Below are 12,500 nucleotides of genomic sequence, written 5' to 3' on the forward strand. Positions count from 1 at the left end.
AAACCCCTTGTTTGCCAAACAATCGTTCTGTTGCCGCACATAGACTACAAGCCCTCAAGAGACGTTTCTTAGCTGACCCAGTTCTGTTTGCGAAGTATAAAGACACCATTGATCAATACATAGCTAACGGCCACGCTAGGAAAGTCTTAACTGTGGATGATCCTTCTCCTGGCAAACTCTGGTACTTACCACACCACCCCATGTTTCATCCCGGCAAACCCAACAAAGTGAGAGTAGTCTTCGACTGCGCTGCACGTTTCAGAGAGACCTTCTTGAATGATCAGTTACTTCAAGGACCAGACTTGACGAGTAATCTAACTGGAGTTCTTCTGCGATTCCCCCAAGAGCCTGTTGCGCTAGTGGCAGATGTGGAACAAATGTTTCACCAGGTCAGAGTTAAGCCCGAAGACTGTGACGCCTTGCGTTTTCTTTGGTGGGAGGACAGTGACTTTACAAAGAGAGTTGTCAATCACCAGATGTTGGTGCATCTATTTGCAGCATCATCATCTCCTTGCTGTGCTAGCTTCGCTCTTAAGAAGACAGCCAATGACAACAAGTCCAGCTTCGATGTCCTCACTATTGATACCGTGAACCGTAACTTCTATGTAGACGACTGTCTTAAATCAGTTTCCACGGTCCCAGAAGCTCACAGACTCGTTTCCCAGCTGTCGAATCTTCTTGCTCAGGGGGCATGACAAGATTCATAGATGTCTGAAATCGCAGACCCCTGCTGATGTTCGCCTATTTAATAGGCGAACATCAGCAGGGGAGCTCTGTAGAAATAAAAAGCTTTTGACTTCTCATTCGCGTGAAGGTGACAAATTCTCACATCAATTCGAATCCTATCCGTCAACAAGAGTTCGGTGCGACAAAGAAATAATCGTTCAATTTGTCAGTAACAAATTAGCAGCATTGAAAAGTGCTTTCACAAAAACCAGCATTAATTTCCGTTGCACTATCTCTGTAATGAGGAAGACAAAGCGCATTTTAGCTGCCCTTACGCGGCAATAATGGCGGACACCGATCAATCAATACAAAGAAAAAATAGTCGTAAAATCAATTAAGCTGAATTCGAAATTTGTGTTTATAGAAACACGAAAAATGTTATTTCTGACGGGTGAGCAAGCGAACAAGGCTGAAATAACTATTTTGTCGGCACGAGATACAACAAGGGCCTGGGTTACAGGCCGGGGTATCATGGGTAGGGTTTCAGGGGTATATAAGACTGAGTATAACACGCGGCTGTCATCTAGGCTTCAGAACCAACCGCGTTCTTTCGTTTCGTTTCGTTTAATTTTTTCTTTTTGCCGTAATGTCGGTTACCAAAGACGAAGTGTCCGACCTAATTAGAGCCAACAACAATCAGTTAATGGCCTCCTTTAAGGAGCTGCTCAAGGACACTGCAGGTCAGATTAAGCGTGCCAACGAGACTTCGACAGAACAGCAAATGAAAGAGATCAAGAAACTGAAATTTCAAGAGTCGCATAAGTTTAAAAGAAAAGCCAACGAGGACCAGTTCAAGTTCAATCTCAAGCTTGTGGAAACCTTCGACAGCGCCAAGTCTGCCGCTAAGAAGTCCAACCTTGAGAAAGTCAAGTCTGACCTCGAAGAAGGTCGGTTTCGTCTTCAAGTTCCCAATCACAACCTCAACTTGTGGAAAGGCCGGCCATTGGCGTGCCTGCTGCCCCGCGATGACAACACAGTCCATCTCTTCAACTTCAAAGTGACTAGATGAGCAGGATTTATCAGGTGTAGTCCTGTCTTGTTTTGATCGTAATGATTTTATTTTGGAAGCTTTGAGTGATTGTCAGCCTGATTCCAGTTCTGACCCATCTTCTCCCAATGTTTTCCCGCTAGTTTTAAGTTCGTTTAAAGATCCCCTATGTTCTGCTGATATTGATACTCCTGCTCTGCCCTCAGTCCGTGGAAGACTTTGAAAATGCATTGATTTTTGGCGTTCATTAGAAGTTTCTCAGTTCATCCTGAATGTCATTATCCAGGGCTACAAGATTCCGTTCTTTCATCTTCCCACACCTTTCTACAAAACTAACAATGCCTCTGCACGTAACAACAGTGCTTTTGTGTTTGAAGCTGTTAATGACCTACTCAAGCTTAACCTTGTCGAGGAAATTTTTTGCGCGCCGGGCATTATTAATCCGCTCTCTGTTTCTACTCGCAGTTCGGGTAAACAGAGACTAATTTTAGATCTGAGACACGTGAACGCTTTTATTTACAAACAAAAGTTCAAGTGCGAAGACTTGTCCGTAGCCACTCAGATTTTTGACAAGGGCTATTATTTATTTAAATTTGACCCGAAATCGGGTTATCATCACATCGAAATTTTCCCGGAGCACCGCCAATACCTTGCTTTTGCTTTGGATTTTGGCAGTGGTAAGTTGAGATATTTTCAATTTTGCGTTCTTCCGTTTGGCCCCTCTTCTGCTCCTTTTATTTATTCGTTACATTTATGTTTGTTTTTTCCTGCCATTTTCCCCGTCTCTTGTCTGTTTGCTATTATTTCTGCTATTGGTTTTTCCCAGTATTTCTCACCTATTTTTGTATCTTCTAGATATCTTCCTATCCGGTTTTTGGGACTTTGATCAGGACGCTCTGCCTAACGGTCCCGTGCAGGGGTTAGCTGACAGGCTGAAGACGACAGTACTGTCCTCGAAGGCCACCAGTACATCATTGCTGTACTACCGTGCTTACCCCAAGTGGAAGCAATTCGCCATTAGTATGTTTGACGGGAATGTTTTCCCCGCTAAACCCTTTCATGTTGCATTGTACTTACAACACCTTATCGAGCAATCCCATTCCCCTAGTGTAATTGATTCTGCCTTTTATGGCATAAAGTGGGCTCATAGTATGGCTGGTATCCCTTCTCCCACGGATAACCCTATTGTCGAGGCCACCAGCTCTGCTTCAAAAAGGCTTCTTGGTACTGCTATCGTTAACCGCAAGGAGCCCGTTTCATCTAGTGTGATTCATGACATTATTAGCCGTTCTAACCTTGACAACCCTGTTGAGCTGCGCAATGTTACCTTGTATATTTTGTCATTTGCCGGTTTCTTCAGGTTCGACGATGTTTCCAGGATAAGGAGGAATGACGTTTTCTTTAATGTGGGATTCGTGGTTATTAAAGTCCCCAAAAGTAAGAACGACCAGCTTCGTCGAGGAGACGAGGTAGTTATTTCCGAGCTTCCTAGTGGTGCGTGTCCTGTCAAGCTCCTTAAAAGGTATCTCTCGAAATTTCAAATTCCTCCAGATTCCAGGGACCTGATTTTTAGACCCATTTCCAAGGGAAAGGATTCTTGTAAGTTGATAGCCCCCGATAGGCCTATTAGTTACAGTACTATGAGGGAAGCTTCCAGGCGGGATTTGAAGGGCATTGGGGCCGACCCTTCCAAGTTCAGGCTGCACTCTCTGCGTTCGGGTGGCGCGACTATGGCAGCTAACAGTGGTGTCAGTGACTGAGTGTTTCAGCGACACGGTCGCTGGAAGTCCATGCAAGCCAAAGACACATATGTTGACGACGACCTTGATCAAAGGCTTTCTGTTTCCAAATTCCTCGGGCTCTAAGCCATGTAAGCTAATAGTGTCTATTTATCTTGCCTTTTGCCCAATTCTTTGTCACTCTAGATAGGGGTTGTTCTCGCCAGGCCCTCCCAAAATAAACTTATTTGGTTCAGCGATGCTGTGTTGTTGTTTGTTGTGGAGTGGAGACAAAATATGTTATTTCTGACGGGTGAGCAAGCGAACAAGGCTGAAATAACTATTTTGTCGGCACGAGATACAACAAGGGCCTGGGTTACAGGCCGGGGTATCATGGGTAGGGTTTCAGGGGTATATAAGACCGAGTATAACACACGGCTGTCATCTAGGCTTCAGAATCAACCGCGTTCTTTCGTTTCGTTTCGTTTAATTTTTTTCTTTGCTTAGTTCCTTCTTTTCCTGGTATCATGCGTCCAGTCTGGTTGAATCGGCTATTCTAATTTCATTCTTGTAAAGCCTTCGTAGGATGGGCTTCTAATCGCTTGGAGCTTGAGCCATGGTTCCTACCCAGATTTCCTGCACATTTTCTTTTTTCCCCACAGGGGTTTTTTCTGGCAGGTTTTTTCTGGCCTCCGTTCGAACCGCATTTTCTTTGTTAGTGGTTGCTCAGCTCTGCTAGTTTTAAGGCTTTTGTCCGTTTTATTCTTGTATTTGTACTCTAAGCTATATTGTATTTTATTTATAATGTACTTAGGAGTTGGTGATCCCCTGCCTAACTGGCAGCCTAACTGGCACAGAGCTGGAAAGCTTATCTGGGGATGTAGGCCAAGATGGCCTGTTTATATTATAGTTTAATTTAATGTCGGAGTTGATGTTCCCCAGCCTAACTGGCACAAAGCTTCTAACCAGAGCTTATTTGGGGTAGGACGCCAGGATGGCTTGTTTATCTTATAGTCAAATGTAATGGCGGAGCTGATGTCCTCCAGCCTAACTGGTACCAAGACTGTTTGCTTATTTGTAGAATTAGGCCATATATTGAGTGTTTTGGCTTACCAGCCCTACTGGTACTATGAAGTGACTTGTACGTGTGAAGATAGCTTTACCCTTGGTTGCCTTTCAAGGGTTTGTTAGGTAAATGTTCAGTCTTGTATAGTGTTCGGGTTGGTTCTCGCCAGGCCCTCCCAAAATAAACTTATTTGGTTCAGCGATGCTGTGTTGTTGTTTGTTGTGGAGTGGAGACAAAATTGTTATTTTTATTTCAAGACGGTGTGAAAAACATATTTTTTAAAACAATTTCCCCTTACACTAATCACAGAAATTGGATCACTTACGGGAAAGATTATTCCTCAATTACCGCTATAAAAATGGGTTCAAAAGCCTCACTGAATGAGTTTCACAGCAAAAATAATAATAAAATACAAAGACATAATTAGCGAAGTAAAATTCCCGTATAAGTCAAAAGATTTCGCGGACAATTTTATCTAAGCCTGGCCTTTTTGTGGGGTCAGCATTCAAGGCTTGCACAAGAATGAGAGGAAGGCGTCCCAGTTCTGCTTTCTTAAAAATTGTCTCTCCAATTTTTGCAAGGTTAAAAACGTCACTGGCAGTGCTTTGCCCTTTCACTCCGCCGACAATTTCTGGTGCAATGTGAGGGAATTCTCTCGCATATTGCCTTTGGTGTTCCGCTGAAAGTGATTTCGGTCCTCTGGCACCACTCATAGGGACACTTTTCCCAAAGTCTATAATCACAGGGTTATAAACGCCATCTCTGTTGTCAAGAACAACGTTATTTGACTTCAAGTCATTGTGCAAAAAGCCTTTTTCGTGAATACGAGCTAAGGCTCCCGCCGTTTTGGCAATGATCCTTGTCCACGTCATCTTGTCGGGAATTCGTTTCTTGGAAAGTATAGTGGATATAGTATAGGAGGTGTCGTCCTGATTTCCGTGGAACTGCATGACCAAACGATAGGGTGTACGCTCTGTGCAAACGCCAAATAGAAGGGGAAGACCGGGATGATCGCCGAGCTTGTTCAAAATGCGTGCCTCGTATATCAGTTCTTGTGCAACTCTCGCCTCCGCCTCTTCTCGGCTCTCATGTTGAAGTTGCTTCACACCATAGTTAGTAGTCTACTAACTATGTTCACACGAAGCTCTTTTACGACGACGCGTATGCCCCTGTATAATACCAGGTAGAACAAACCATAACTGCCACTGCCGAGATGAACTGCTGTCCTCGTGATCTGGTCTGAGCATATTTCCTTCAAGGCGTGTTGGTGGCTTTGGCGTCGGACGGTTTTCGTTGGAGGACCTTCCTGTTGCTGCGTTGTACACGCTCTTTTGCGGTCAGAATCCTTCAACGCTGGATTTGCCACTTCTGCCCCTGTCGAAACAGCCCTTGTAGCATTTCTTTCTTGTTGACTGCAGACCACAAGCTCTCCCTTGTCAACACGCCCTTGCACGATGCGCTCCGCCTCTTGCCGTATTCGCCTTTGGCGATCTGCGATTCTGGCCTGCTTTGCTTCTTCCTTTTTCCTTACTTTGCGCCTTTTTTTCTGCCTTTTTCTTTTAGCCTTATATATACGCCGCCTTTCATCCTCGTTCATGATAAAGTAAAAATATTCCTATTATTGTTTCTCTATACACGACAATACACCAACTAACAGGAAATGGTTGATGTGAGAATTCTTGGTTTTCATCCACGTCACGCAAGTAAAACAATAAAATCATCAACCATTCAAGAGTGATGCCACGTAAAAACCAATATATACACAAGATTAAAAGTAATTCTCCCCAATGCAATGTTTCACCACAGGTTTCCTTCGGAAATGCCGGATAGTTAAGAGAATATATATTTTCCACCGAGTCAGGGCCTTTACTGAATGCGTCAAAACCCATAACATGGCTTACAACTTCACTCGTGTCAAACTAAATTTGTCACCAAGAGAACAATAGAACTTTCATTTCAGAATACTGCATTGTTTGGTACTTTCCCGCAACTGGTTTCCCGTAAGATCATGGCTGACATTTACGTTGGTCGATGTCCACGATGCGAAAAGTCTTTTCGGACAAGAAAAGCATTAGAATCGCATTGCAGCAAAAAGCACCCTGGAAACGAGTTGCCAGAAAATATCACGTTTTTATTTGGTGAGAAGCAAGCTCCAACAATGAGACCTCGACTTCTAACGAACCGTGACCTGTATTTGCGGTGGCTGGCAGAAGTTGTGGAATGCATAAACTCGGCGCACAATCCCTGCGTTCCAGGTTAGTAGAGAAAGTTGATTTCCCCTCAGTTCCTCAACTTTGATCAGCCCATGCTTCACCATGAGAGTTATGTGCGCAATTTTCGCCGCCTCCTCCCCTTACGCTCCACGCTCGTCTCTCGCACGACTTTCTCAGATTTTGCGCACGAGTAAGCCTGTTATGCAAGGTAGAATTAAGTGAAAACGCAGAAAGCGTCTGCTTATGAAAGCTACGTTTTGTTACTTATCGTCCTACGCCCCCCATGCTACATTTTGCTGTAGAAACGTGCCAGGAATTTAATGTGAAATTGATCAGTTTTTCAATGACAATGCAAAAGTCAAGAGCTACCTCCAAAAATTACTGCGTTTACATGTTTTTGTGGAGATGATAAAACAAATTTTAATCTAGTTTATATTTCATTTCAGCAAAATGGTGCCACTTCACTTTTACAAGTGTCAAACGTGAATACTTTAGTCACTAGTTAAAGAAGATAGGAAGTGGTACTCTAAATTCAGTAAAGGAGTGCAGACACCTAAAACCACCATTATGGAAGGAAAAGGCCTTGCGCATGTCGTATAAAACTTACGCAATTGGGGACGTGCAAAGATCTTTGTGCGAGCAAAAACTGTGGAACTGCACCTATCCAAAGCATTTAGTGGTTCCAAAGAAATGGAGGACCCTGCCCCTCAGCTGTATGGTCGTGCTCCCCTCGAAGCTGCAAAAAGGAAAAGAGTGCACCAGCAAGCCTCTCTAAAGTCAGAGCTAATTTGTGGCAATGGAGAAGGTAGAGCAACCAGGGAGTTTGAACTGATATGGAGTCCTATTTATGACTCCTCGGGCAACGGCATGCTCACTTTGAGAATCTATGTCGGAAAAGTCCACCTCTAACATTGTTACTGTTAGTTAATGTCATTACTAGACTTGCATTATTCACTGTACTTTTTGTATCTTTAATATCATTTTGACATGACATATGTTAATTAATTAATTAACCCTTTCACTTCCGCTCGTGGCCAGTACAAAACTGAAGAAAATTTAATTTTTGTGAATATGTTTGTACCGGTTTTAGTTACTATGATCACTGGATTTGATCCAGAGTGTAAGAAATTAGGCCACCATTACTTCTAAGAGTGAAACGGTTACTGACAAGTATTTTTTAACACTTCTTCTTATTGACATAATAACAAGTCCATGTATCAGAATGTTCCCAAATAGGTACTTACAGTATGGCCAATAATTGGCTATATTGGTAAGGCATGTGTTACAATAATAACCAATCACATATTGGTTGAAAGATATTATTTCAGTTCCCAAAGGTAAAGTTGCTTCAATATAATTTTTCAAATCAACATGGCCAAAGAATCCCTAGCCTGAAGGCCAAAAGCCATTCTAATGATTAAACTACAATGCAGGTCAAAAGACCTTGGGACAGTTGTCAAGCTTCGGTGAAAACTAGAAAATTTACTATGATGCATACAGGCACCAAGAGTTTCAGTTTCCTTGGTGGGACACAGAGCATTGTGGGACAGAAAGTGAGTGAGGAGAGCGTAAATTGTCCCAAGACTTTTAACCTGCATTGTAGATTTTGTGAGGAATTAATACCGGTAATTATTTTCATCCCAATAATGGAATTTTCAGCTTCAGTACTTCTAAAAGATAGTATTATATACAAAAACCATGTGGTTTGCTCAGGCTAAGCTCTACTAACAAGAAACCAAGGAATAAAACATATCACTAACATACAGCTAAAAACATGAATCAAAGTTATTTTTAAGGACTTCAATGTTTCACTCTTCCATTTATTTCCAATAATATGACAAGAGAAAAAAATTTTCCATGGTTGCAACCTAAAGTAGAAGGCTAAGGTGCTATCTTGCTTCAAGTGAAAGCCTGACAATACATTTTGCAGAAATAGAGTTGCAGCCTAAATTGTGAAAGGCTTAAGCCTCTCTCAGAGCTTCAGTATTGTAATTAGTGGTGATAAGGCAAAGATCTGTAACATAAAAGACTACGGTAAATAATAGCCATCACCTGTTCAGAGCAAATACAATTTTATTGACAGATTTCAAAGCTTAAAAATTGTGATAACTTTAGTTTTAGTTCCCTCTGAGACACCTGAAGAACAAAATTCTTACAGAGCAACAGCCTAAAGAGGCCGCCAAACTTCTCTGTTGCTTCAGGAAGGCCAAACTAGTGGGTTAATTAATTAGTGCTGGAGACTAGGGGTTCAAAATTGTGTATGAATGCTTGTTATGCTAAGTTACTTGCCTCCGAAACACCCGGAGAACAAAATTCTAACAGAGTAACAGCCTAAAGAGGCCAAACTTCTCTGTTGCTTCAGGAAGGCCAAACTAGTGGGTTAATTAATTAGTGTTGGAGGCTAGGGGTTCAAAATATGTCTAAATGCTTGTTATGATAAGTTACTTGCCTCCGAAACACCCGGAGAACAAAATTCTCACAGAGTAACAGCCTAAAGAGGCCAAACTAGAGGGTTAATTAATTAGTGCTGGAGACTAGGGGTTCAAAATTGTGTATGAATGCTTGTTATGCTAAGTTACTTGCCTCTGAAACACCCGGAGAACAAAATTCTCACAGAGTAACAGCCTAAAGAGGCCAAACTTCTCTGTTGCTTCAGGAAGGCCAAACTAGTGGGTTAATTAATTAGCGTTGGAGGCTAGGGGTTCAAAATATGTCTAAATACTTGTTATGATAAGTTACTTGCCTCCGAAACACCCGGAGAACAAAATTCTCACAGAGTAACAGCCTAAGGAGGCCAAACTTCTCTGTTGCTTCAGGAAGGCCAAACTAGTGGGTTAATTAATTAGTGTTGGAGACTAGGGGTTCAAGATTATGTATGAATGCTTGTTATGCTAAATTACTTGCCTCCAAAACACCCGGAGAACAAAATTCTCACAGAGCAACAGACTAAAAAGCCCATTAGGTTGTGTTGATACCGAATGTTTTTTTCAGAGCTACAACATGCATTAACTTGAATAAGAAAACGTTTTGAAGTACTCACACTTCCGTTTATGTTTTGTTCCCTAGAAAGCACTTGGAGAAAAATGTTCTTTCTCACAGAGTTGCAGCCTCAGAAAGCCAAGCTCCTCTGTTGCCTCCAGCCCATAAGAGGCCCAAAAAGGGTCACTGAAAATGCAAAAAGGAACCTTGTTAACAATTTATGTGACGGAAATAACCACGTATGTCCTCATTAAGGGGTTGCAATTGGAAAGTCCTTCTTGTAACAGCAAAGACAAGATCTTTTTGAGCACGTACCTCATTTGTAGTTAGCAAAAGCCCAGTATCAATAGCTTTCTGTAAAATAAACAAATTACACAAGCTGGAACCTGATTCACTCAAGCTTAAATCTTAATAATAATAATACATTATTTCAGATTAACAGTAAAAAAAGAACTTCAAAAAATTTTGAGGTTAGTATCCCTATGATGGTCTCCTGGGCGATCGAATACTACTTTGCTGACAGTTCACAAATTGCAAGTGCATTTTGAATACTTATTATTTTTGCTCCTTGTACTTGCATTCTCATACTTTTAAAACATTATAACTTCAGTTTCCATTACATATCTCTTAACAGTATACACGCAGTAAAGTAGGCCTTAATTGTTAATTTTTCTTGGTAATAAAATTGTGTTCTCTTTATACTGGCTGCTACAGTAACTACCCCCTGCTTAGCTTAAATTATTTAATTCTTGTACTATGGGGCTTTAAACACAGAAAAAAATACAATAACTCAGTACAAAACCTCAAGAGTGATCGCCATCACCTTTCTCCCTCGCCGTCAACTCACTTCTAAATTTTTTAGTATGTCGTTTGTGTAAGAACAAAGTACTAGCTTCTGGTTTACTTTCTTGTGAGTTGCAGGAGATTCATTTTAAAGTCCAAAATCCTCTTAAAGATAGATGACGTAAGTAAAATTAGACTTACCCCGCTTCGGCCGATGTTAAGAAAATTCAGAAGGGTTTGCCAGGATCTATTCGGAAGTTTTGTTGCCAACTTAACATAGAGCTGGATCCAGTCTGGGACTCTCAATGTATTGACATATTCGTCGTAAATATTTTCCTTCAGCAAAGTTGTAAATGCCTTCCTAATTCCTTGTTTTTCGGCGACGGTTAGGAGAGCAGACGATACAGTTTCTCGAACGAATTCTTCGTTTTCTTGCCTTCCCGAATACAATAATCGATAACCCAGAACTTTTCCGAGGTCTTCACCGCTCGAGACCTTTTCTCTCAAGGCTTTCAAACAGTCCTTCGCGAATTTTCCCGCGCGTTTCCATTTCAGTCGAGGTCCTGTGGTCTTTTCAACCTCTTGCAGTGCTTCTCTGGTCATTTTTTCAAGGCTTATCACAACAGTGTTCGAAATATTGTACCCAATTTCTTCTGGTGCAGATGGAGGAGTCTCGGGTAAGATGGCGGGAAAGTTATTGCTTCCCGCCATATTTTCAATTTGGAGGGAATTCAGTCCTTGTCTGATTGCCTTGAACTCACTAGACCTGCAAAACTTGTCCTCATCTACATTCTTTCGGCGTAGAGCTCGGCCCACAATACCGAAAAGTGTTGCCACAACCACAAGATCTTTCTTTCTTGACGAACCAAACCAGGATGGGTTCACTCGCGTGCCATTACGATCGACCAAGTCATAAATCGATACTTCCAAAACATCGTCCGTAAAAAGCCTAAATTGCTCGCTTGTCATAAATTCCCTCGGTCAGTAAAACCAGTCAGTGGACACTGCGTACCAGCTTACCCCTGGGCTGAGTGAGGGTCCAAATACGCGCTGAAGGCCGACAGAAGATTTTCCATCCGACGAGGACGCCATCTCTGTGCCTTTGATTATTTGAAAATTCGCACGATCGCACAGTCACTGTGACAAACATTGTGTCACATATTAACTTTTGCTTACGCCAGTTGTCGTCATACAGTACAGAGCTTATCAATCACGACAACCACAAATGTCAACTATCATGACAGATTGATGATCCTGTTGATTGAATCCTAATTGGATTTTCTTAGCGAGACCGGAAATTAAAACACACTCCCTGGAGCGAATTGCAAAGTCGTATGAATCTCGTCATGATTCCACCTTACAAAGTGGATCAGCAATTGCCGTGAAGTTTTGAAGTCCATACCGGCACATGAGAGAGCCCCTTCGATAAGGGACTTAGACCTTGAAGATTTGCCTCTAGATCGGGCATTAGGAACCCAATGGGATGTCGAGAGAGATACCCTTAGCTTTAAGGTTGCCAAGAGAGACGTTCCTAGCACAAGAAGAGAAATGCTATCACTGATTTCTGGATTGTACGACCCCCTGGGATTCGCGGCTCCGTTTATCCTGCCAGCAAAGACGCTGTTGCAAGAGTTAAGCAGACAAGACTTTGGCTGGGATGAACAGATTCCAGATGAGAAACTTTTGAGATGGCGAATTTGGGTTGGGAATCTCTCAAACTTGGAGCAAATCACCTGGCCGCGTTGTTTCAAGGCAAAAGGATTTGGAGATTTAACCGACATCCAATTGCATCACTTTTCAGATGCTTCCGAAGTAGGCTACGGTGCGGCTTCCTATCTTCGTCTTAAAGATAATGCTGGCCACATTCAATGCTCCTTGGTGTTCGCGAAATCCCGAGTAGCTCCACTGAAGACCATTACAATTCCTAGAATGGAGTTAACTGCAGCTTCTGTCTCCGCAAAGTTGCACAAGTTCCTCGAAGAAAAACTCGATTCAGGTCTATATTTTGGACAGACTCAACCATAGTC

The 12,500-nt window shown here is 42.2% G+C and overlaps 2 protein-coding genes across 2 annotated transcripts in view; both read left to right on the top strand.

Moving 5' to 3' along the window:
* Positions 1-695, top strand: part of LOC138037213 (uncharacterized) — a 1,191-nt gene extending 496 nt beyond the window's left edge. The window contains exon 1 of the mRNA XM_068883188.1: positions 1-695. This exon is cut by the window's left edge and continues 496 nt beyond it. Coding sequence (XP_068739289.1) covers positions 1-695 — 695 coding nt within the window.
* An 11,326-nt stretch (positions 696-12,021) lies between these two features.
* LOC138037214 (uncharacterized) lies at positions 12,022-12,498 on the top strand. The gene has a single exon (XM_068883189.1). It carries the CDS (start codon positions 12,022-12,024, stop codon positions 12,496-12,498), a length of 477 nt encoding a protein of 158 aa, XP_068739290.1.
* Positions 12,499-12,500: the final 2 nt, after the last annotated feature.

This window comes from Montipora capricornis, chromosome 2 (assembly GCF_036669925.1).
Source record: "Montipora capricornis isolate CH-2021 chromosome 2, ASM3666992v2, whole genome shotgun sequence".
Lineage (NCBI taxonomy): Eukaryota > Metazoa > Cnidaria > Anthozoa > Scleractinia > Acroporidae > Montipora > Montipora capricornis.

Bases quoted from the DNA above. Each gene is read 5' to 3' on its own strand.
- LOC138037214 (XM_068883189.1), top strand. From the start codon at position 12,022: ATGCTATCACTGATTTCTGGATTGTACGACCCCCTGGGATTCGCGGCT.